Source organism: Amphiprion ocellaris, chromosome 16, assembly GCF_022539595.1.
Source record: "Amphiprion ocellaris isolate individual 3 ecotype Okinawa chromosome 16, ASM2253959v1, whole genome shotgun sequence".
NCBI classification, from domain to species: Eukaryota; Metazoa; Chordata; class Actinopteri; family Pomacentridae; genus Amphiprion; species Amphiprion ocellaris.
This window is the reverse complement of record NC_072781.1, coordinates 3,784,315-3,809,633: the sequence shown is the minus strand read 5'-3', so window position 1 is coordinate 3,809,633 and position 25,319 is coordinate 3,784,315. Positions and strand designations below refer to the sequence as shown.

At 40.7% G+C, this 25,319-nt stretch overlaps 1 protein-coding gene across 4 annotated transcripts in view; it reads left to right on the top strand.

Annotated features, from left to right (window-relative positions):
- Positions 1–25,319, top strand: part of camkmt (calmodulin-lysine N-methyltransferase) — a 154,144-nt gene that overhangs the window by 87,477 nt on the left and 41,348 nt on the right. For all 4 annotated transcript variants that reach the window (XM_055018491.1, XM_055018490.1, XM_055018489.1 and 1 more), the window contains 4 exons: positions 11,336–11,396; positions 12,826–12,877; positions 17,494–17,557; positions 22,559–22,625. In XM_055018491.1, the coding sequence (XP_054874466.1) occupies positions 11,336–11,396; positions 12,826–12,877; positions 17,494–17,557; positions 22,559–22,625 (244 nt within the window). The remainder of the gene's footprint in view (positions 1–11,335; positions 11,397–12,825; positions 12,878–17,493; positions 17,558–22,558; positions 22,626–25,319) is intronic.

Below are 25,319 nucleotides of genomic sequence, written 5' to 3'. Positions count from 1 at the left end.
TAATCCAAGAAACAAGAACCTTTCATCAGTCATTTCAATCTCAACTGTCCTCTTTCTCTCCTCCCTGCATCCGTTTTTCATTTTCTGCCTTCACCACTCCCCATCGCTGACTCCTCTCTCTCCTGCCCATTTTCTCCCTCCTGGTTCTTTCTTTCTTTCTTTCTTTCTCGTATCCTAATTGTTTATATACATTAACATTCGAGAAAGTAGATAGCTTGGTGCAGGTGACACCCTGTAATTTGACATCCTTGGCTTTCTCCAAGGAAGGCGAGAGATGCAATCTATGGCAATCTACGTGGTGTGTCCCTCTGTGTGTTGTGTGTGTGTTGTGTGTGTGTGCAGTGTAATCTGGGGTTGTCACATGGCCCCATGCCACTCTCCGTATGCTAATCAATGAACGAAGCTCTGCAAAGCTCTCGTCTGCCAGCTAAACCCCACACCTCAGTGCTGATATGTCTATTAGCCACATGTCAGACCCCCTCTTTGTTTCTGTCTCCTCCTGTCTCTCCCCACATCTCATTCCCTCCTCTCTCATTTGATTGTTCCTCCTCTCTGTAATTCTGCGTCGCTCTGTCTGGTTCTCTCTCCTCCGTCTATTTCTTCCTCCATACTTGATTCAACTCTCCTCCTGTAACCCTCACTTCCCCCCTGTGTTCTTTCGCTGTGAATACTCACTCTGTACCGACAATGGCTGCGCACCAGATGTAATTTCATCAAGTACGCGCTCTCTACCTCGATTCATTGTCCGCGAGGAGAGCGGGGCATGACGGGATAGGTGGTGAGGGAAGCCAGTTCATGACGTTGTTGTCGAGCTTGGCGCACTTGCTTTGACTTCAACTATAGCGCATTGTCACATTCACTCAGCAATCGAATCAGAACAGAAAACACTCTCCATCCAACAGCCAAGCTTGGCTACTTACTCTGTCTCTTTTGTCACCAAGCAAAACAATCTCCTACAAAGCCAAACTAACCTTGGACTTCGACAAAAGGCTTATTTTAGTCTAAAGCCTAAAGTACAACATACATACTAAATACAGTAAACATAATAATACTTTGACTTATTTGTCATATTATGCTTTTCTGCTCTGTAATGAATACCTGCTGCTTTGTTGGTGGTTACAGTAATACAAATGTGTGGTGGTGCATGTGCTTTGAATGAGACTAGTTAAGCCTACCAACCATCTCAGTATTAAATACTCCATTTTTGTCATGGTGCCATCATCTGCCAGACTGCAACAGTGAAGCAGGTGCTAATAGATAAGAATCTGCTATGGGACTATCATACTCAAAAATATGTATTTAAAGATTTTTCCATTTCTTTTTTGCAATTTAATTTTTGAAAGTCAAGCTTTTGTTCAATATTCATTGTGCAACACATTTTAAAACATGTGATTGTGCATTATTGCATGAAATACGGGGGCTTTTAGTTTCCCTGCACCGTCTTTGTGGAACGCTCCGCCGTCTGACTTTAGGCAAGCTTGCTCAGTAGAGGTGTTCAAAGCAAAGCTGAAGACCCACTTATTCTCTGCTGCATATGAATCATAACTTGTTAGGTACTGTCTTCTTAGATATTGTTTTTATCGGTTTTATCGTTATTGTTGTTATTGTGTCTTCTCAGCATTGTTTTTATCAGTTATTTTTTTTGTAATTTATCTGTTGCTTGCCCTGTAAAGCACTTTGACTTGAAAGTGCTATATAAACAAAGTTCTAATAATTATTATTATTATTAAATACCATTAAAAGTGTGACTGTTATGTAAAAAAGATGGAATAAATTTGTAAATTCATTCATATGACTCCGCGTAACATATGCTCTCAAACTGCAGCCTTTACAATTTCAATTTGAAATCAAATAACTGGTAATCCTTAACATTGACTAGACTAGATGTCAAAGCTTGGGAGTATTTTATTTTGTGCCTCATGTATTGAAAACCCATATATTCGACCTAATTTAATATATTGTTTGATTAAAGAGTGGAACATAGCATCTAAAAATTGTTAGTCGATCCTACATGGTTCCTCTTGTTTGTCTGTATCCTATTTACACCTACTTACTTATATTAGATAGAGACTGGATCAGAAAGAACCTGTGTTGAATTCTTGTAGGGGGTATGGCATGGCAGGAACAGCATTCACTGGGAAAAGAAAATCCAAAACAGTCGTTTCTTACGTATGACATTCACTTCATTTGATATTGACACTCTTAATTCATCTACTCTCTCTTTTTGTTCATTGCTTTCAAACTTAGCAGTTATTCTACACACACACATAAAGCTCACTTTCACAGAGACCCTTAAAATGTACAATAATTCCATTTCTGCTTCATAAACACATTAATATACCAAGTGTGCTTTCTCCCTGGCTCATAAACAGCCGATCACGTCCATGGATAATGGAGCTGCTTCGTCCTTCATTGCTCTCTCTGTGGGGTCCGTGCAGGTCTCCCGAGGCGTGCCAGTCTGCAGCCACCTGGTGAAAAAGTTGGTGAAATGTTGACCAAAGACCGTATTTTGGTAGAAATATGGATCCACCCATATATATACACTGACAGGAACTATACGATCTTCCATTAGACATTTTGCCCTTTTTTTGTTTTCAATGGCCAGTATTTATTTAATATGGTCATATTAGAAAATGATTTTGATCAAGTCTGAAGTAATTTTGAGTCATTTTGAATAGGGTTTAAACTAATTCAGGATATTTTTGGCTAATATTGGGCATTTTTTTCTTTTTTAAGGGCCAATAATTATTTAGTATTGTCATTTTTTTGCACAGTTTTAAGTTACTTTGGACAGACAAATTCCTTTTCTTTTTTCACAAGTTTTATGATATTCACACTGAATATGTGAGAGAAGCTCAAGCTGGACTATATAGCATGTTAGCTCTACTACTGTGTTTACAGACTACGCCTATGCAGAAATCCATATATTTAACAGTTTCACACTACATATATATTTATATGTCAGGTACTGCTTGTCCTTGTGTCTTGAGTTTTGGAGGTTTATTATCACATTCCTGAGTTGTGACTGTGGCTTTTGCTGTTCCTCTAGGTTTGATTTGTCTTCTTCACTTAAGGTGTATTAAGGTGAAACCATTCTTCTATACTTATCTCTTTTACTTATGTGGGCAATTTATATAATATGTGTACTTTACTGTTGTGCGTCCTGTTAGGATACATAATAGCAGTTCAAACAGGTTGTACTTGCTTTACATAGGCTGCATTCCAAATCCCATATATTTTTTTTTTTTTTAGTTTAGATCCGTACAACACCTGCGCTCACAAAGTAGATACTGTTTCATGCAGTATAGGTACAATAGGACATATTATGTCGTCATAGTAATGTGCATTAAACTTTGATGGTAGCAGACAGTTGTGCGAAATGAGCTGTCGTCTGTTTGTTGTCGGTGACTCAACCTTGTTGATGCTCGTGCATGACACTGCAACATATCAGACATACTGTTAGTGTGCAGAGGATCGTGGGTCAGAATGACCAGAAATGCATGCTGTATTTGCATACGTCAAAATCCAAACAGATGTAGTCGTAAATCTGGGTATTTTTGGCATACTATGCATTGGGTTGTACACAATCTTTTTGTGGCGTACCATATAGTGTGGTAGTATGGATACGGGAATGCAGCCCAGGTGTATACCAACCCTCTACTCTATGATATCTCCTACTGCAGTACCGTCCTCTGTAACAGCAACCACCACCAGATGAGACTCGGGAAGAGAGTCTGTGATGTAGATGGACATGCTGACAGACAGGTGGAGGGGAGATAAAATGAGATGTAGATGTGCATTTGTCTGAGTTCGCACTTTAAGACAAGATGACAGACAGACAGGCAGGCGGAGAACCAAGCAGACAGTTATAGGGGCAGTTAGACAGGCAGTCAGCCCTGGCATTTTGTAGCAGATAAGTAAGCTATCAGAGGAGGGGGATAAATAGCAGAGTAAAGATTGGTCCCGGCCCCCTCAGAGAGGAGCGGGGGGCCACAATGCAGGCGTGGTGGGCAGATAGCCCCCTGCTCTCATTATACTCTGCCTAATCCAAAACGATGTTTACTCAGAGAGAGGGAGAGAGAGAAGGGCCACGCTTATCGAAGCCCTGCACAGTCCTCCAAGCGTGTGTGCGACTGCATGTTTGTGTGCATGCGGGGGAGTGTGTGTGTTTGCGAGTGCGCGCTAAAATGAGCCTATTCCAATGGAAAAAGGGATCAGGAGTGTCTCCAAGGCGGACTCTGTTGGCTAGAATGTCGATGCTTATCACACACTGCCTGGCTCTTCTGGTGAAAGGCGAATAGGCTATCTAAACTGCCTATTCACAGCGTGTGTGTTTACCATGCCGGCCAGGCAGAATGATCATTTTGTAGATGTTATTAATATTAACATACGGCTATTAATAGTTCTGGTGTTCATAAAGGCTCGCTTAATCTGATTTGTCAGGGGATGAAGGTCCTTAACGGCCATGAATCATTTTTGCTTTTCTGATTTTTGAAATGCTACAAAATAAAGTAAGATTTATTCTTTTTGTTCTTTATCCCTGTTGACTTGCAGCTTTTTTTGCTTCCAAACACTTGACTGCAGTCAGCACCCTCTTTAGAGATTGCCTGATGACTCCTATAAGCGTGAAGAACCTCTAAAATACTCGGTGTTATGCCTTAGTGGCATTCAAATTCTTGTTGCTGATTACAGCCGTGTTTTTGTTACTAGGAAATTTGTTTTGTGCTGATTATTCGATAGGGATCTTGGAGTTGTACAGATGTCATTGTCAAGATTCTCTGCACTCTTCAAACGGGGAAAAAAATCATTCCTTACTCTTCAGCAAAATCCACTTTTAATCTTAAAAATATTTTTGAGTTTGATTGACATATTGCCTGTCAGGAGTGAATGTCTGCATACTGTGTAAACGCTATATATTCTCACAAACACATATGTGTGCAGAGAGGATTTTACTTCTAATTTAGAGGAATAAAGTAATTTTTGTTGTATTTTAAATTGGATTTACAAGACAAAAACTGACCTGCTACATCTTAAACATATTTTATAAAGAGCTATGCAGCAGTGGCTATAGTTTAGGTGTTTCCATTCACTTCCCAAATAGATGTTTTCTTGTGGATTAATGATGTTTGGATTAATAATATAATAAAAGCATAAAAATGTTTCTCTCTAAATGCATGGCAATTTGGAAAACAAAGTATTAAACTAAGTGTTAAAATGCAAAGTTTAGATTATCTTGGTGTTTTATCTCTGTTTTGTCCCCAGGGGGCAATTTAAAAAGGCACAGTGCAACAATGACATAGAAAACTGAGTAGAAAACAAGAAATTAGAGGTAAGTAACATACATAATAAATAAACAGAGATAAATATATATACAAATGTGGAACAAGTAATATAAGAAGAATAAAAAATAGAATTAAAAGAGAAGGAAAAAAGAGAAAAAAACAACTTAGTAACATACTAGTGCAAATACAACAAACTGCAAATACAGATGAACAATGTACACAGGTTTATGTGTACATGTGTACTGTTTGTGGTCACTTTATACCACCTGAAATACTACTTGTTATACAAACTAGATGCAACAATCAGCTCTCTAATGTCTCACCGTGGTGTCATGTACACACACATACCCATACTGCCCACACCTTTACTGAGGTACACAATCTTCCTCTTTCTGGAACGCACGCACGCACGCACACACACACACACACACACACACACACACACACACACACACACACACACACACACACACACACACACACACACACACACACACACACACCCACACACACACACACACACACACACACACACACCCACACACACACACACACACACACACACACACATGCACGCAGCTATGTGCTCTTATGAACTGTGTGTACCCTGTTTAGGCTGGCTGGGGTAATCCCGGCCTCCACTAAAGTAGCCGTGTGAGAGGACAGATTGTCAGTTGATCATGGCCAGCCGAGAGCCTTATCCCTTATTGGATCGGCCATGGAGGAGGCTTAGGAATTATCTGAGGCCTCGCTTAATGTGGAGACGGATCACCACCAGAGAGCCACAGAGCCTGAAGACACGCTGGGCCTCAGGGAGAGAAAGAAACTGTGTGTGTTGTTGTTGGTGTGTATCAGTATGTAGTAGTGATAGAGGTGTGTGTGTGTGTGTGTGTGTGTGTGTGTGTGTGTGTGTGTGTGTGTGTGTTGTGTGCACTAGGCAGCATCGCAGCCCACTTAACCCCATCTTGACACCTCTTCCTTCCGTTTTTGCCATCCATTCCATCTCCCTCCTCCTATACCTCCCACTCCTGTTCCTCCTCTTCCTCTTTGTCACTCCTCTTCCTGCCTCATCGTAGCTCCTCATCTTCTGCTTCTTCACCTCTGCCTCCTTTTCTAATGCTATATGCCATTTTTTTTGCTTTCAACTTCCACCTGACTTTTTTCTTGTTCCTTCTGCTACCAATCTCCTCTGACATTCCTTCTCACTGCTTTCAACAATCCTTTAAAACTTTCCTCCCGCTTCCTGCTCGTCCTCCTGCTCCTCCTTCATCTCTTTTACTCATCCTGTCTTCTCAGTTGCTCTATACGGCAGCATTCTGTCCTCAGCAGGAGACCTGACAGAGGCTGACAAAAGAAATGTGAAAACATGTTACTTCTTGGAGTTAAAAGAAACAGAGCTAAATTTCTGCTTGTTAAGGAAAACTGTTGACCAATACCTCATATCTCAAAGCTCTCCATTGTAAATGAAAATACACCACAGTCATCAGTTGGGCATGTTTTTAAATTGTAAAGTAAACACAATAATCATCGACTGGTCTTATATGTAAACTTTTTGATGGTAAAATCTGATTTGTCAGAGATAATTTGGGATATGTCAGACTTGCAGGAGCCACTTTTCTTTTAACATTTGGAGTACATGAAGGGTGCTTGAACTTTATAGACATTTAAACAGTCTGAGAAGCAGCAATCAATATTGCTTTCAGCACATGCTAACTTAAGCAGATCCTGTTATCTTTTAAATGAAAGTGTTCGGGCTCCGTTTAATTAATTCTTTGTACTAAGAACAGAGTAACAGCCTCATCTCAAGTACTGTCAGGCTAGCTTGGCTTAGCTCCTGAGATACTGTAATAGCACCTGGAACTCCTTCATCAATTCCATCCCTGCTGTTGGATCTCTGGCTTTGGAAGACTTTGGAATCCCTCAGCCAGTCCTGGATGACATGAGCGAGGGGAATCTGTACCAGGTTACTTTTCTTAGCCTGCTGCCAAAACCCGGTTAAGCAGCAGTAAGAAACCGGAGGATAAATGGATAATTCCATCCCTGTGCATGTGATTACTGACAGCTACTGAAGCCAGATTAGCGCTGCCATAAGTTCCCAAGGTCAGAATCAGGTCAGCAGGCTGCAGAAGGATGTGGGTTTAGGACAGTGGCATTATACAGCAGATTGAGGTGGTGGCTGCAACCCAGTCTTCTGATGTGTTTAAGAGACCTCTCACCTCCAGTACTGTGAACACTGCCTATGTTGAAGGTTAGAAAATACAGTTATAGTTCAGAAGGAGTCATATCTTTATTTCAATCTGCTTGCAATACTCATGTCTTGTATTCAACTATTTAGTTTCATCTGTATCAGATATTATGTCATACTATGGGAAAAAAGCATCTTTAGGCTGAAAACAGGAACATCCTGACTTTGAAAGTTGAGCTAATTGAATTAAAGATGAAGTACCTTTTAAAAAATGCATCTTAAAACCTGCAGAAACTGCATATAGGATCATCACAATTCATTTTCTCAGGGATACCTGTATTGAGATCATGACTGTATTGTATTAGTAGATTGATTTATCTTAGGAAGACTACAACTATTATATCCAGACATTAACTGATCGATCACACAGTTGTTCAAAATAACTGTGAATGTAAATATAGATGCATTTTATTTCGAGAAAGTGTGCAGTCGTGACAGAGAAGCATTATCAAGGCACAAGAAGGGTTTACAGGTGTGAAACAGGTGAACCTCCTCACACATAAAATTACATATAAAGCCACCATAAGTGATGTACGTTTATATTTTCAAATACACAAGTTTTAGAGCAGAAATACTTTAAGTAATTCTTTAACTCACAGATGCAATTCAGTGTTGGGTGTCTCTAGTGAACAATCTCATAACCTCACATATGGTTTTTAGTATGACACTATTGACAATGTTTAGTTTCTGGAACCGATAACTATATTAAACTCATGCACACACACACACACACACACACACACACACACACACACACACACACACACACACACGCACATGCACACGCACACACTGCTTCCTTCCCTCATCTAGTAATTGAAGGTGAGAAATAATTTCATTATCCTCAGGAAGAGTAATCTGCTCTCCACTCCTGATCCTTTCATTTCCTACAGTGCACCTCGACCTGGGAGCCACACACACACACACACACACACACACACACACACACACACACACACACACACACACACACACACACACAGAAACAGGCGCCACATACTTATCACACATGCAACCACACACACACACACACATACACACCACACAGACACACATACACAGTTCTTATCACCCTGGGCTATTAATGTTATTGGAGTTGGGGATTAAGCATCAGATTCACATATGCTTTACAAAGCTTTATTACTTAGTGCTGTCTTGCTCTCTCCCTCTCTCTCACACACACACGCATACAAGTGTTCACACACTCTTTTTGCACATAGTTTTGTGTATAAAAAAGTTAATTGGGAGTGTGTGTGCACCAGTTAGAGGACAGAAACAGGCCCTTAGTCGAAGGTGTGAAAACACTTGACATTACTGCGACTGAACTGAACTCTTGGTTACAGTGTTACGTGGTAATAATATTCTTTACAGCATAATCACAGAAGGCCTTGCTGCATCTCTGTTTAAAGTGATGTAGAAATCCAGTGAGGGACATGTAGACTCCTGAGAGAATGGCACTGCAAGGCTTTGTTTTGATTTACCCCTGAATCTCCCCATTCAGTTTCAGTATAGGACGGCGGTGGGGAGATTAAATGCCACTCATGACTCGTGCACATCATCAGAAGTCGACAAAAAAGATTTAAAAAAACCAAAGGAAAGCAGAGGATGAGAGTTGGAGGGTCATTCTTTTTTCCCTCCTGCTTTCGAATGGTGGATCACACCTAGTTTAATGTTGCATTACCACCCTCTACTGTTCATCTGCCCAAGATGTTCTGGGTGACCTCGTATGTCAAGTGTCATCTGTTGACAAAATGGGGAGAGAGTGAGCTGTCATTTCACAGGGCAAAGGTTTGTGTTCTGATGCCTTTATGTTTCATGTGAACACACAATCAGAAGGGGGAGGGGGCAAAGATGCAGCTACAGACACACAACACACAACACACAGTGCATCTTTTTATCATTTAAAGACTCTGGCTGGTGCTTTTCAGTATTCTGGTTGTTGTAACTAAATTTCTTGCAAAGATCAAGCCACAATGAGTCGCACACTTGCACTAGATAATGCTTTTCTTTTTTACCAAAGCCCCTCACACCATTCTGCCCCTATAAATACTTACAAAATGTTTATTGTTTGAAAATTGTCTCCCTAAAAAGTCACTGCTTACTTCTGTTTTAGCGACACTTGCAAAAAACTACAGTTCACAGAAGATTTAGGGGATTACTTTCATTAAAAATATGTAACCTGTGACTCATTTTTTTCTTCAGCAGCAACAAGAAAAAGGTAGGAAAGCCAGAAAATATCGAGAAAAGACTAATTTTTTTTTGCTGGATTTGAACTTTTAATGTTATTTGATATCAGAAAAAAAAAATATCCACCAACTTTAACATTTAAATCCAGAAAATGTCACATAAAATGTAAGATTTCTATGCATCACTAATAACACAATTCCAGTTTCTATACAGTTTGGCAGACAGACCAGTGTGCCACTTGACAATATAAAGTTTTCTGTGCTGTGTGACAAGCTGCCGGCTGAAGGGGATGAAATTTAAAATGTCACCGTATTTCAGCCTTACATGTCTTGACACTCCTCTCGACACATAGTGCAGCTACTCTGCCTGTCATTGTGTTTGTATGTGTGTGTGTGTGTGTGTGTGTGTGTGTGTGCTGTCAGGCCGAGATGTAGAAAGCGTGTTTTTTTCTAATGGGGAAAAGGAATATTTGGACATTTTATCAATAGGCATTATTAAATCCTGCTTGCTTGAGCTAATCTAGGCGGACCGGAGCGAGAGGGAAAAGAGAGCGAGTGAGAGAGAGAGTGAGCGAGAGAGGTCGACCCAGAGAGGGAGAGGGAGCGAGCAGTGATGTCTGCCCCATGAGGTGAAGAGAGACCGCCTGTAAGCCGCTTATTATATCGACTACCACCTTTTCTCTCTCCTCCTCTCACCCTCCCTCTCCGGTTTTCTCTCGTTACCTCGCTCATTTTCTATCTCTGTCTCCCTCGCTTGCTTGCTTGCTTTCTCCAACTCATTCTATATCCCCACATTCTTTTTCTTTTTTTCATCCCAGCAACTCCTTCATATAAACACACACAGATGCACACGCACACACACACACACACACACACACACACACACACACACACACACACACACACACACACACACAGACGAGCGCCAACCTTCTTGTTCAAAGCCAGAAGCAGAAAAAAAAACTGAAGTTTTATTCAAATGAATGTTTACTTCTTCTACTGCCAAGATGTGTGTGTGTGTGTGTGTGTGTGTGTGTGTGTGTGTGTGTGTGTGTGTGTGTGTGTGTGTGAGAGGGAGAGTGCTGAAATAGTAGAGAGCATGCAAGTGTGCGCGTTTTTTAGTGTGTGTTACAACATGCACGGCAGAAGGAGAAGGGCTGACAGTAGGTGATAAGCCAGACAGGCCTGCACGCTGTGATTATCACCCACTGGACCCCCTGTCACACACACACTCACACACACACACACTTGCATACACAGTGCCCAATGAGAGAGTGTGTTGCAAGGATTTAGGATAGACAGACGGACGGACAGACAAACGGAGACAGAGGAGCCTTGGATCACAGGCAAGGTGGAAACCACAAGAGAAGCAAATGAACACAGACTGGAAAACACAATGCATCCAATTATGTTTCACTGAACACTCATTGTTTTGTTTTTTTATTTTGGGGGCTTATATCAATATTAATGTCTTTTGAGGTGCAGACACTGGGATCAAAGCACTTTGTGACACTGGAGATGCAAGATATATGTTGGTGCATGAAGATCTGTCGCTGTAACATCACATCACTCAAGCATTCAGATCGACTGACTCTCTCTCCTGGTGTCTGTCTGACTTTTAGGTGTGTGGCCGTCAGAAGAGGTGATGGCGCATTACTGTCTGCGGAAACGCCACATGTTCAAGTGAGTTAGTCCTCTCATTAAACCCGCTCAGTCAGAAAACAAGCCCTAACATCTGGGATTAATGACACGTCAAGGTCTGAATGTTGTATTTAAGGTTCTTTCTATTCAGCAATTCCAGTGTAATCTGATTCAGATTTTCCATATAGATCCGACAGCTTTCCATTTTCTGCAACAGTTTGACATCAGTATAACATTTACCGCTTAAACATCGAAGCATTTTCTTTATTGTGTGAACAAATGAGACGTTCAGAGAGATGTTTGGCAGCATGTAATGGCCCTACTCTCAACCGACGTGAAGCTGCTTTATGACAAAAACAGACAGAAGGCCATCATTCTTCCCCAGCAAACTTATTGAAAGCATTATGTTGGTTGCGCCGACGGATCGTGAGACCACGGTAGAGAAAAACTCACTTAGAAAATATTTCTCCTGCAGTAAAATTAAGGAGAAAATTGAAAACACAAATTACCAGAAAGGAGGTGGAGGAAGCTAAAGTAGCAGCATCCTTGGGAATAATCACGCCAGAATATATCACTTTTTCTACGTTAATGCTTGATTTACATTTTTAAATTTACATTTTGAGAATACAGTATTTCAAGTTCATAAAAGAACCTGCCACCACTTCAGTGAAATTCCCCTCTAATTGAAATGTGACTGGGCCCTGTGGTAAATGCTCAGCACTCATGTCAGCCTGTACCTTTCCATGCCACGCTGTGTTGTTCTCTGCTGCTCTTTCCCCTGCTCTTGTCTGCTGAGCGTTGGCCTGCCCCATGCCACAGGGCTGAAAAGCACCCAGGCACTTTTGATTTCCACTCAAGGTGGAACGTCACCCTTTGATTTCCTGTTTTAACATTCAAGAGGCGGGAGGCGAGGGAGAGAGGGGTATTGATCAGAGCGGTGTAGTGAAGGTCAGCGAGGGAGGGAGGGAGGCAGGGAGGGATGAAAGAGGACAGGGCTGGAGATGGAGGGGAAGGGAAGATGAAAGGAGGAAGAGGATGGAGAGAGGGGTTGAATGAGCATGCAAGCTACAGGACTCTCTCTCTGTGTGTGTGTGTGTGTGTGTGTGTGTGTGTGTGTGTGTGTGTGTGTGTGTGTGTGTGTGTGTGTGTGTGTGTGTGTGTGTGTGTGTGTGTTCCTCAGATTTCCCGCTGATTGAGCTTGTGCTTCTCAATGTTCAGTATTCAGCTTTCAGGTTGATGGTTGAATTGATATTTCTTACCCTGCTGTGTTTACTGTGTGTGTACATGTGTTTGTATGATAGTATGCGGGTGTGTGTGTGTGAGTGCGTGTCTACATCTGTGCACATCTACTGTACAGTATGTGACCGTGTGTGTGTGTGTGTGTGTTAGTACTAAACTGCTAGGTTTGGCTTTTGGCTCAGCAAAGTGAATCTCACTCCCACTTGTCTCCGTCTCCCTCTCTGACTCTCAGGGGTGCAGTGTGCGAGTTAGGAGGAGGTATGACTTGTCTTAGTGGGCTCATGGTAAGTGACACGCACACACACACACGCACACACACACACCACACATACACACGCACACACACACACACACACACACACACACACTGGCTTCTCTAATAAAACTAGCCCTCATCGATCAATACACACCCAGCATGGCCACCCAGTATCCATACCTATTCAAACACTATCATTCACTTGTTGTGTGTCTCTGTGTGTATTTGCATACCTTCACAACTATACACAGGTAAACTCTTTACTTACATGGCATAATTAACTTGGTTTTTACTGTTCACAGAACATTTTATGCCTCCGGTGAGCTCCTAAGTGGCTAAATAATTGGATTTCTTCACCTTAACAGTTCAAGATTTGGTAAAAATCATTCATTGCAACATTGCTCAAAGCTGGGGTAGGCTGTTCAAAAATGATAGATACTTTATTAATACTTTGTAGGAAATTGTTACAGCAGCTACAATCTTTGGCACAGAATGTATTCACAGAAGTACTAAAAACTTAAAAACTTGACTAGAATGAGTTAATAAGATAGCTGTAATATGTAATATAAAACATTGTACAGTGTAACAATATACAGTGTGCTAAATGTAAAAAAAATGCCATAAAAAATTATATAATGTGCAAAAAGACTTCTAAGTATATCTTAAAGTTTCTTTCTCTCTCTCTTCTTATATACATATATAATCTTAATATAATAATAAAGCAGGAATGCATCTTAGCACAGTGCCTGCCACTTCCATACTAGTACACTTATTTATTTGTTTGATTGCAAACTATGACTAATATACTCTGGATTCTTAATTTGATCATGATTTTTATGTTGTTTGAACCACATGCAGGCACTTCTGAATTTCAAAAAGAGATTAAGATCTTCACGCAAACAATCATCCTATGACACAAGTAGTGATATGAAGCCATATAAACCAGAAGTCTGCCCAGAACTGCCATGTTTCTCACACACACACACACACACACACACACACACACACACACACACACACACACACACACACACACACCTACACACAGCCAGATATACTGCAGTCTGTCAGCCATAGGGTTTATTAGCCAGGGTCTTAAGGGCCCCTCCACATAGCAGGCGTCAGTGTCCCATCGATCTGTTTGATGCCATTCTGTGTGTGTGTGTGTGTGTGTGTGTGTGTGTGTGTGTGTGTGTGTGTGTGTGTGTGTGTGTGTGTGTGTACGTGTCTGTGCGTTTTATCTCCTGGCAGTCAATACACCATGTTTTGACATTGGTGGCTCAAGATGGAATCCTTCCTTCACACCTCTCCTTCTCCTCCTCCCTCCTTCATCCGTCACTGACACCACATCCGCCACATTTTCTCTGTTGTCCACGTCAGCACTTCGTTAAGTATTGCTTCAGCTGTTGCATTTCATACTTCTTTTCCATGTTGCATTTTTCCCCCTCCTTAATTCTTTATTTTAAATTCTAATGTATGTAAATTTTCACACCCTAATTTTATCACATAATTTTTCTTACACATACCCCATCAGTGCCCTGTTAAAGTGCGCTCTATAATTTAAGATGACACTGGATTTAATTTTTAAATTGCATGGTGATGAATTTGATCAGACTCCTCGACTCGGAGGAGAAGGTGAAACATGAAATACATGCATGAGGTGAAAGAGGAGGTGGATGCCATTTATTTGTGTTTTCTACATACAGCATGTAGTTTTACAGTTTTAGTTGCACATTTATCAACACAGAGAGCAGCTGGAGCCACAGCAGTAGCAACCCTTAGCAGGCAATTGCTATGATTTGTGTCAAATATGTGTTTCTCTTTTACAGGCATAAGTGTGTCAGATTTGAACACACTTATATAATACACATATTTTTAGATTTAATGCGTCCTTTCGTAGGATTTCAAATAAACAACCATACATCTGTTAACCACAGCAGTAAAATCACCTTCCTAATGTTGTGTAGGTGCAGTGGACTTGGTATCAATTATTTGGGCCCTGAGAGTTGTAGGATGGGCCTTTGTGGAACAAACTTGTTCCAGTGCATCCCACAGATTCTTGATTGGACTTGGATCTGGAGAGTTTATAGGCTGGACCATGCATGTGACCATACTCTCTGTTCTGTCAAAAAAGCCCCTCCACAGATCAGTTATATGAAATTTAGCTGTTCATTTGCTGAGTAGGACCCCAAGGAGTACACATGTTACACTTGTTTTAAAACGGCTGATAGCTTTTGAATTGATTTTATTGGTCTAAAAATCTCTAAATGGCCTTGCCTCTGTCTACCTGTCTAACATAGTCCAGTCAAAGACTCATTTTCAGGCTGCTTTTAGCTTTTAGTTTCAGTTTTAAGCTTAAAATGTGTGCGCTTTCTTATTTTGTCACATAGTCTTACTATCATTTCTTATTCCTTAGTTTATTATTATACTTGTTGTTTTGTATTTTTAATTAAACATCTGCTCCTTTTAGCTTTTTCCTATGTACAGCACTTGGAGTTGCATGAAAAGAATGGTTGCTTGCTCTGAAACAGTATCTCAGTGGGTGTCAAAGTAGCATCCACATGAATGCCAGGAGCCAAGGTTTCCCAGGAGAACATCGTATTATAGTGAGATGATGCACATTAACCACTTGATTTGTCAGTGGTTTTGTTGTTGCGGTGTACATCTGCATAGAAATAAAAAAACAAAACAAAGGTGCTCCTGTAATTGAAGAATTTACCTGAGAATCATAAAACAATTCCTTGCCACATGTAATCAAATGTAGCCTCAACGCCAAATAAATGAAATTAGGATTCTCTTCTAAGTCATGAAAGCTGGTATTCACTTCTTAATCCTGCTTAAACCTTTCTACCTCTATTTGACTTTTCTTGTGACCCAAAAACTTTTACGCCACCAGCAGGTTAAACTTTGTTACCAATGTCATGTATTTTTTCTACATCAGACGATGTATTTTAACAACTTTGGTGTTCCTCTCACTTTTCATCTAGTGCCAGCTGAAGGTTTTTGATTTGGATTCAACTGTCTCAACAAGAGACAATTTTAGTTTGCTCCATTTATGGCCAAAAATGATCAGTAATATTGTGTGTTTTGCTCTAATTAGTGAGTGTTAGAGAAGATTTGTTCAGATACTCAAAGATATCTTAGTTGATCTTCATGCATTAAAGTGACAGCTTACACTGATTTAATCACTTGAGCTCTTTCTGGGCGACTGTTGCTCACAGTTGCAAGGTTGGCGGTTCAATCCCACACCGCTCCACATGTCAAAGTGTCCTTGGGTGAGACGCTGAATCCGAAGTTACTCCCAGTGTCAGGCATGGCAGCTCTGTTGCCACTCGTGTGTGAATGGATGAATGAGAAACACATTGTACAGTGCTGTGAGTATCACTAAAGTAGAAAAGCACCATGTAAGTGCAGACCGTTTACCATTTTGAAACATATTGTCAAGAGCAGCTCTTCTAATATTACTGCTGAAATGTTTAAGACATATAGGATGAGATTGTATAGTGAAATTCTTCCTCCGCAGTGACATGCAGAATGAAAGAATGACTATTTTATAACCTGGTGGTGGTGGCAGGTGACAGGACGCTGCTCATGGATTGCCAGGTTGAGCTCTTAATCTTTCAGCTGGGTGCTCTGGTTGAGCCTGGAGGTCCCATCCTCCATTTAAGCAGATGGTGGGACACACAGCACTCAGTGACCCCTTCACACACACCCTTCAGGCTCTGAACATGTGTGTGTCTGTCTGTGCGGGTGACGGCATATGTGTGTGTTTGTTTCAGGAAATTTCTTGCACTTCATGTTCGACATCATGTATTTTCTATATGCCATTTGAATCAATATTGCATTGAATAAGTCGTTTAGGATGATTCAGTCGGACGCAGCGGCACAAAAACCACTTGCACTTACATTCACCCATGTGCATGAGCACACATGCACGGTCCTTAACAGAAACTGACAGTCTGACACACACTTGCTGATATAAAAAACAGCATCTGCAAAGAAAAGAGACTGTGAAAAGATGAGGTTATAGTAAAGCACACACCTCTCTATCTATATCTCCCTTCACACAGAGACACACAGCACAAACGCTTTCTTTCCATTCTCCCGTCTCCCTCCCTCTCTTTCTCCCTTCCTCTCTCACAGTCTACGCCGCAAAGTTATATGAAGGGCATCAGGCAGGCCTGGTGAGCCGAGTGCAGAGTGACAGCGGCGAACGGAGTGATGGCTCGGCCTGATAAACACCCAGCGTCAAATGAAAAGGCTCTGCGCTTGCCATCATCCCCTGTCACAATGCAATTACTGAACAGAGTGATAGCAAGATAGCAGCCCCCACCGCTAGCCACAATGATAAAAGTATTGACTGATTTGATTGAATGATTAAAATAATGCAGACATAAAAATGGGGTGACGATAGAGAGGGAAATGGCAGGGAGGAGAGGGAGCAATGGTGAGAAAGGGCGGGGCGGGCCGGGCTGCCAAGAGTGAAGCTTTGTAGATATGGTTATGTCATTATAGTGTGTGTGTGTGAATGTGTGTGAATGTGTGCATGCGCGTTCAGATGTTTGCTTCATCTAAGAGTGCTTTTGCGTTTTGTTCTTTTGTTCTGTGTTGTTTCATTTCTCATGTCTCTTTCCTGTCTCTCAGGTTGCCATTTGTGCTGACGTGAAGGAAGTTCTGCTATCAGATGGGAATGAGAAGTCCATTCAGAGTATCCTTTCATCGTCCTCTCTCCTTCTCTTCCCCGTCTATCTCTGCATCTCTGCCTCGTTCCTCTGGCTCACGTTTATTTGTCTGCGTTCCGTATGGATTTGTTGCTGTGAATACTTTTGTCTTTTTCTATTGGGCTTTCAAGTAGACAAATTGTTGTGCGTTCCCTTGGATAGAAATCACATGTGAATTCATTGATGTGATACGATTAATTTACATGCTACGGATCACCCAGTATGTGAGATTTTCAGATATTTATATAGGGGAAAGCTCTTTTTTTTATGTCAAAAGAATCACAAATTGGATTTAGTGATTTAATATAACATTATTACATTAATCGCTTTGTCCACATTTACATCCATGATGCTAGTGTGAAACAAACTCCACTGTAAGCTCACATGTCATCATTTATTTATATGTTAATCATCTGTTTACTTATTTTTAGAAATACTAAATTTTTAAATATATATTGGGTTACAGTTGACCAGTGCTTCCAGCGTAACATTCATCTGTGTGTGTTACATAAACAGAGTAAAAACTAGAAGAAAAAAGGAGAAAAAAAGGCTCTTTAATTGAATAGTTTTTCAGTCTGAGGAATCTCGTTTGTCATCTTATGGAGTTTAGATTCAGAGTCTCCAATATGGTTAAGAAGAATTCCATAAATTACACATGTCAGGGACTTGTCAAGAGTTTTGTGTTCACTGTCATATTATTAATCTCATGCTTGTATTTCTCTTGTAGAACAATGCAGGATACATTCTGACTTTCTCTGTATTGCTGTGAATCAAAATTTGCAATTTTTTCCTCGACAGCAGAGTAAAAGATAAACATCTCTCACTCTGCATCGTCCAAATGGACCATAAAGTTGTGTTAATACCTCTCTTAAAGAGTTTCAGCTTTATTTGACTGCATTAGTTGTATCTAGGTGTCCCTAATACACAGAGTATATATAACGCAGCAAAATAATTCTGGCACATTAAGTCGTAATATCCTGGTCTCATAGTTTCTGCTTAAACAGTCACGAATCATTATGCAAATTGCCAATTAAACATCTTAATTAGGACACTGCAATCCAAACCGTTATTAATGCTAATAAATATGCTACTATCTTCCATGCTGTGTGATCAAGATTAATTTCTTATGTGATCTGTTAGCAGCTATACAGTGACTTTTTGAGGCAGTGTCACAACCAGAAAGTAGAGATTATCTTGATGTTTCTGCACTAAAATCGGAGACTGGATTGGAGTTTGGATCCAAAAACAAGCCGTCCACCTCTTTATTCTTTAGGCAAATGCAGCAGATGGGGCACCAACAGTGACAAATACTCAGCCAGTAGCGCTCAACATGGCATCTACCAATCCTAGCTGCCCACAATGCCAAGTTAAGAGCACAGTAATTGCCATCCTGTCAGAATTTGTTTGAGACTTCATCTAATGCTAAGGCTAGGGTTAGGGCTTGATGAGTGTTTTAGAAGCAGGAACAATCAAGGTTTGTTTAAAATGTTTTTGTGCGTGGTTAAGGTTTAGGCCTATAATTAAGTTTTTAGGACAAATCTTTAGGTGAGATTTTTTTTGCAGACATTTGTTCTTTGAGTGTGTTATTGATCAACTCTGTCAGTTTACAAACCATATTGCTCTTTTTTTTCCTACCCATTTTACACTTCTCCCTGTCTGATCTTCTGTTGTAGCCTCTTGTTTTTCCCTCTCTTTTACTTCCATCTCCTTTCATCGTGCTTGTCATTTTTTTTCTCTTCCATCCTCTGAGATCTCAGCTTTATTCACATAGAGGACAAAAAAGAAGCTCAGACTTGCCACAGTTGTTTCACAAAAGCAGGAAATATAAATACACATTTCTTCCCCATTGACCAATGTGGCACTTCCACATTTAGCTCTGCTTACAATATCTCTGTCTCCGCCGTCTACAATGCTCCTTTACCGATCACAATAAGCCCAAACAATAACATTATGGAGCCTGTAAAACACACACACACACTTGGGCACACAAACAATACGCCATTGACCGACTGCTTTGTTTCACAGAACAAACACATAGGGAGAATTGTAAGTGAAATCATAGCGAGAATGGATCGAACACACACAGAAAGAAAAGGGAGGGTTGAGAAAGACGCATAATTCGTTCTGGGCTCAGCCAAATTGGCCCATTCACATACTGCAGACACTGTGTGGTATTTCCTCTTGCCGCGGAAGCTGTTGGTCTTAGCCTTGTGCTAATGTCTCCTGTTTATCTCACATGGTCTTATTGTGCAGCTAGCAGTTAGAATAGAAAGAGATAGTGGGCCGTGATAGGGTTCAGTGTTATACTGTGAAACAGATGAGAAGATACCCAGGGAAGAAGTTGTGAACAGATGACATTTGGATATATCTGGGGAGTAGATTTTTCCCTTTTCCTTACAAGTGGTTGACCTCATTTATAGTGCAGAAACACACACAGACGCACACCGTAGAGAGGAGAGGCTCTGTTGCTGTGACCTTGAATACTCATGCTGAAAATCAATTGAAATGTTCCATTAAGAATGATTGATGCACGTCATTGGCTGCTACTTGTCTTCTTCAAGCGACGAGAGCAAATATTCTTCCACTTTAATGTTCAATAATACTCAAATCTCTGCCTCTTGCTTTCTCTTTTTCCCTCTTTATTTCTTTGTGTGTGTGTGTGTGTGTGTGTGTGTGTGTGTGTGTGTGTGTGTGTGTGTGTGTGTGTGTGTGTGTGTGTGTGTGTGTGTGTGTGTGTGTGTGTGTGTGTGTGTGCGTGTGCTGACCTCTACCCCAGTGGTGTGCTGGTGATGAGATTACAGTAAGCTGCTCTGCTCTTCGGCCTGTCATCCCTATGCATAACACACTCGAGCACAGGTGTCCAGTGTGTGTCGCGCGTTGATGCACTCGCATGTAAATGTGCGCTAACCTACATATTATTGTGCATCCGCGAGGCCTCTTTGATTTTGGATTGGCTCTCCAGCTATCAATCCGTCCATCAACTTATCAGGCATTCCTGCTCTCCGTCTCTCTGTCTTTGTCGATTGGATTTGTCTCAGCTCTTTGCAAGCTTTAAAGACAAGGAAATCCTAATTGAATTGCTTTGCAACTCCACAAGCCAGTGTATTAATAGACAACTTGACATCAATCACCCTGCCTTTGTGTGTGTTCATCTGTGTGTGTGTGTGCGTGTGTGTGTGCGCGTGTGCGTGTGTATTCATCTGTGTGTGTGTGTGTGTGTGTGTGTGTGTGTGTGTGTGTGTGTGTGTGTGTGTGTGTGCATATGAGAGGGACAGTGTGAGTTTTTGTATCTGTGGTTAAAAGCCTTCCCATTGATCCAACTAGAGTCTGCTGTGATCTGCTTCTAGATCCCTGGAGATCATCTGTGCTCACTCATGCTTTCTCCATGGGCGTGTTCCCCACATGGGCTCTCACCTACACAGGGCCTTACTTAGATTTTGTGTCTTTTGCAACCACTCCAAAACTTTAAACTGAGTGTCTTTAATAGGGTGGTCAGCAGTGCGAAACTCATGATTAGCCTGAGAACTAATGTTCTAATTTTGCTAAAAATTTTTGATATTTGCATTTAGAAAGAAACTAGAATTGGTGCAGTCAAAGGAATTTAATATAAGATATTAGGCATGTTTATGGTTTGCCAATAAAACCGATTCTCGCCATTGCAGTAATTAAGTTTTAATGATATAGCACTTTTAAAAACAAGGAGTGCTTTTCACAGACAATGATAAAACAAAATACACCGAAGGCCATGTAGCAACCCAAAACCATATACATTAAGGTCAAACAAAGCAAAGTAAGAAGAAAGAAGACAAAAATGCAGTATGTTAAAAGAGTTGGTTTTCGGAGATGAAAAGAGAAAGTCACTGATTCTGTGAGCTGCATCTCATCAGGCAGGTTGTTCCAAAGCTGAGGGACCTTCCAAAGTCACCGTTTTTAGATTCAAGCCTCGACTTTGAAACAGCCAGAAGAACCCCATCTCAGGATCTAAGTCAGCATTTCTGCTACCTAGATTCAGGCTTGATCCAGATGAGCTGTAAAAGCGATGAAATCTTAAAATCTATTCTCTTCAAACAAGGAACCAGTGGAGAGAAGCTATGATTGGGGTGATGTAATGAAGTGTCATCAGTTAGATGGAGTTGAAAGAGTGATTTTTATTTTATGCCAGAATTAGAGGGTTTGAGAAAAGAAAACAGGTGTATGTGTGACTTTTTCCAGGTAGCAGTATTAGTTTAATTCAGGAGACAATACTTCGAATATTAATGATGCTGCAAATGAACTAAAAAGATTCTAAAATGTGAACACTTCACACACATCTCCATCCCTGCAGCGCAGAAGGTCCATGTAATCCCCACATTTTTAAGGAGAGCACCCAAAATTAGTGTTACCCATTCAGTATTCAACCTAAGTTTAAATCTAGTCCTGGTCTGTGCTTCTCTTCCTGAATTCTGATGGTAAAGAATGGTCAGAGAACTGTTTTTTTTTCATGTCACAGCAAAAAAATTGACCTGAAAGCTTTTGGATATAAAATGTCATTACTTTATAATGTCATCCTTTTTCTTATACTTCTGTAAAAATGTCCTTGTCATATATATATAGCTCATGAATTCTGAAGTTATGAGCAAAAGTGTATTTTGTGAGGTGACAGTGACTTTTGTTTGTTCCAGACATCAAGTGGACATTTGTGCCAAATTTAAAGAAATCATTTATATATGAAAACCACTATATGTCGAATTTTATGCGATAGTATTCTGAGTGCAAAGAAGGAGACTGTCCTGGCAAAAATTGGTGCAATCAGTGTGTTGAATAATACACTTTGATTAGTTTTAAAATTTTGCTCATGTTGGCTTGTCCACTAGAGTCCTCATTATGTACATTTTTATGTACAATGAACATGTCAGACCATCTACAGTATGCATGGGGAAGGCATCTCTAAATATTGTTCTACAGTTGTAATATATGCCTACGATGAATCCTTGATTTTGGAACACCAGATGTTCGACAGCTGATCGAGAGAAACAGACAAGCTGGAAAGTTCGGATCAACACGCGTATCTTCCAGGTGAGACCAACTTTTTTAAAGCTCTTCGTGGACAAATGTGACTTCCACTGTGGGCTTTTTGTGACAGCAGTCAGGCAGAAGAGCAGTCAGTGCAGTTGTGTTTGCAGTGTTCAAATATCAAGCTGGAAGTGCCTGAAATATTTCTCAAAAGTGCCGCCTCTGATTGGAGTCCACAGCATGCTGTAATGCAGGACAGCCTGTAAGTATAACATACTGTCAACATTTCTACTCACAGTGACTTTACACTACCTTGACACTTTATTTTTTGCACATAGTAGGTAAGAGAAATGTTTTTCTCCTCTGTGCAGTGTGAGAGTGAACTACTGTAGCATAACAAGCTCATATTGTAAGGTTTAATGTTCTCCCATTTTTAGATTTTAGGAACTTATGATATCTTCAAATGCCAAATTGTCATCTACTGAGTGATTTTTCGTCATTTAAAATCCTCATTGTAATCACAAGAAAAATGTTTTAGTGCAGCATTTTAGATGCCTAAACCTAATCGTCACCCTGACATAAGTTCCTTTACAGAATTTGGCTAAATCACTGGCTGACATTTTCAGATGATAAACATGAGACACTGTTTTATTCCATTTATGCTTTTGTCAAATATCTGTAAGTGAGGATTTTGGTCCAACTTTAAATGAAACAACACATTTTTATACCTTTGCATTGTATGAATTCCTCATGCAGTCCAACTTTAAACACTTTTACAGGTCAGATTTTTCATCTTGAATCAATTATGAATAATTTTTTAGACACAGTTTTATGTCTTTCAATTTAATTGATGGCAAACGCTGTCATTTAAATACTATAATATCTATTCTTCAAGTGTGTATATGTTCATGCGTGCAGGATAATCAAAGACAAATGGCTTTCCTTGGTCGTTATATTTCATCCAGAAAGCATTGGCAGAACTTTCCACTACACCCACACACACATACATACTCACACCTCATATGCAAGGAGGGGCTAAAACATAGTTAATTGTTGTCCCCGTCTCAAAAAGGCATTTTTTTCCACTGACTGACTGTTTTGCTCCCCTACCTCTTCCCCCTGCTTCTCGCTCCTGTGCATATTTACACGAGTGGAAGATGGAGTGAAAAAGCAAACGTATAATTAGGCTACATTACTTTGATTGTTTTCTTTTCAGATTATGCCTGCTGTCATCACTGCGCTGCAAGAGAGGGCGAAGGCCATGCTGCGATTGTACAAGGGGATGGATGGGGAGGGGCATGTCGCGTGATGGTTGTGTGCACATTCATGCGTATGTGTGCGTGCATGTTGCGGCCTCCTGCTGCGAATCGAGATTGTGTTTCTAGCGGGGCCTAATGTTTTGTTTACTGAGTGTTAATAATGGCTAATTAATAATCCCCCAATCTGCCTGACAGTGTGAAAGAGAGGAAGGGAAAATGGTGTGGAAAAATAGATGAAGAGGAAAGCTCGGCTCTTCTAGCAAAGTCCTTAGAGCCAAATTGTAGCAAGAAGAAAGAACAAATCAACCACGAGTAGCTTACTGCAAAAACTCAGTGTACTTCAAGGCATTTCAGCACATTGCAGATTGTCTGAGCTCAATGAGCGGCAAGTAACTGAGAAACGCAGTGGTGAAATACAGACTGAGTGACCACATTCTTGAAACTGGTGGAAACAGAAAACCTGGCAACCCAGAGACCAACAAGGCATGGTGATCGGAATTCTCTGCCCGTAAATGGCAAAAAATACATAAACATAAAAAAGTAATATATATTTAAAACACTGTCAGTATCATAGAGGCATCAAACTAAGAGTTTGAGGGAAAACCATATGCTGTATATAAAAATGGACGTAGCAAACAAGCCTTTGGTTAGATCCAGGCACTTTGAAATACGAGGAGTGATCAAAAAGTTGTGGAACTGTGCACAGAAAACACCATGGACTGTGGGCTGGTGTAGAGAAGAAAACATCAAATTCTATATCAGTAAGCAGGTGGAATCAGCCAAACCTGATGCCAGTGATCATTACTGGCAATAAGAGATGGGTGTATGGCTACCATCAAGAGAAGAAACATGTTTTTTCACTGGAGAAGCCTGCTGTTTCCTCAGCTGGACACTAGGTGAAAAGCAGGCTTGTAGCTTTCTTCAACATTCTCATGATGACGCATTGGGCATTTGTTCCCCCACTATGCCAAGGCAGAGTTCCACTGTCACGTCCTGAGGCATCTGAGGGGCAACGTTCAGCATAAGCAACCTAAACTGAAGCATGATGACATGTGGACGCTCCAATGTTCGCCCGGTCACAGTGCGTTGATTAAACAGCAACAGAATCATCATTTCTCACCTGCTCTACTCGCTGAATTTGGTTTCCTGTGACTCATTCTTCTTTCCTGAAATGAAATACAAGTTGAACTTCACCACTGCAGCAACCTGGGCTTGATTCCAACTCATGGCATGAATTTGCTGCAACCTTCTCTCCTCACCCTTCTTGTCTCTTTTCAACTGTCTGTGCATTAAAGGACAAAAAGCCCCCAAAAATAGTCTTTAGAGAATAAAACAAGTTGACAAACAGCTGTTAAAAATGTATTTACTACTTCAGTAACAACTTGTGACAAAAACAACTGAATCCAAACTTGCATACAACACAAGTTGCCCAGGGAAAGACCCTCATCCAAACAACCAGTCAATTACTCTAGACTTGGCATTTTAGTCAAGCCAGTCA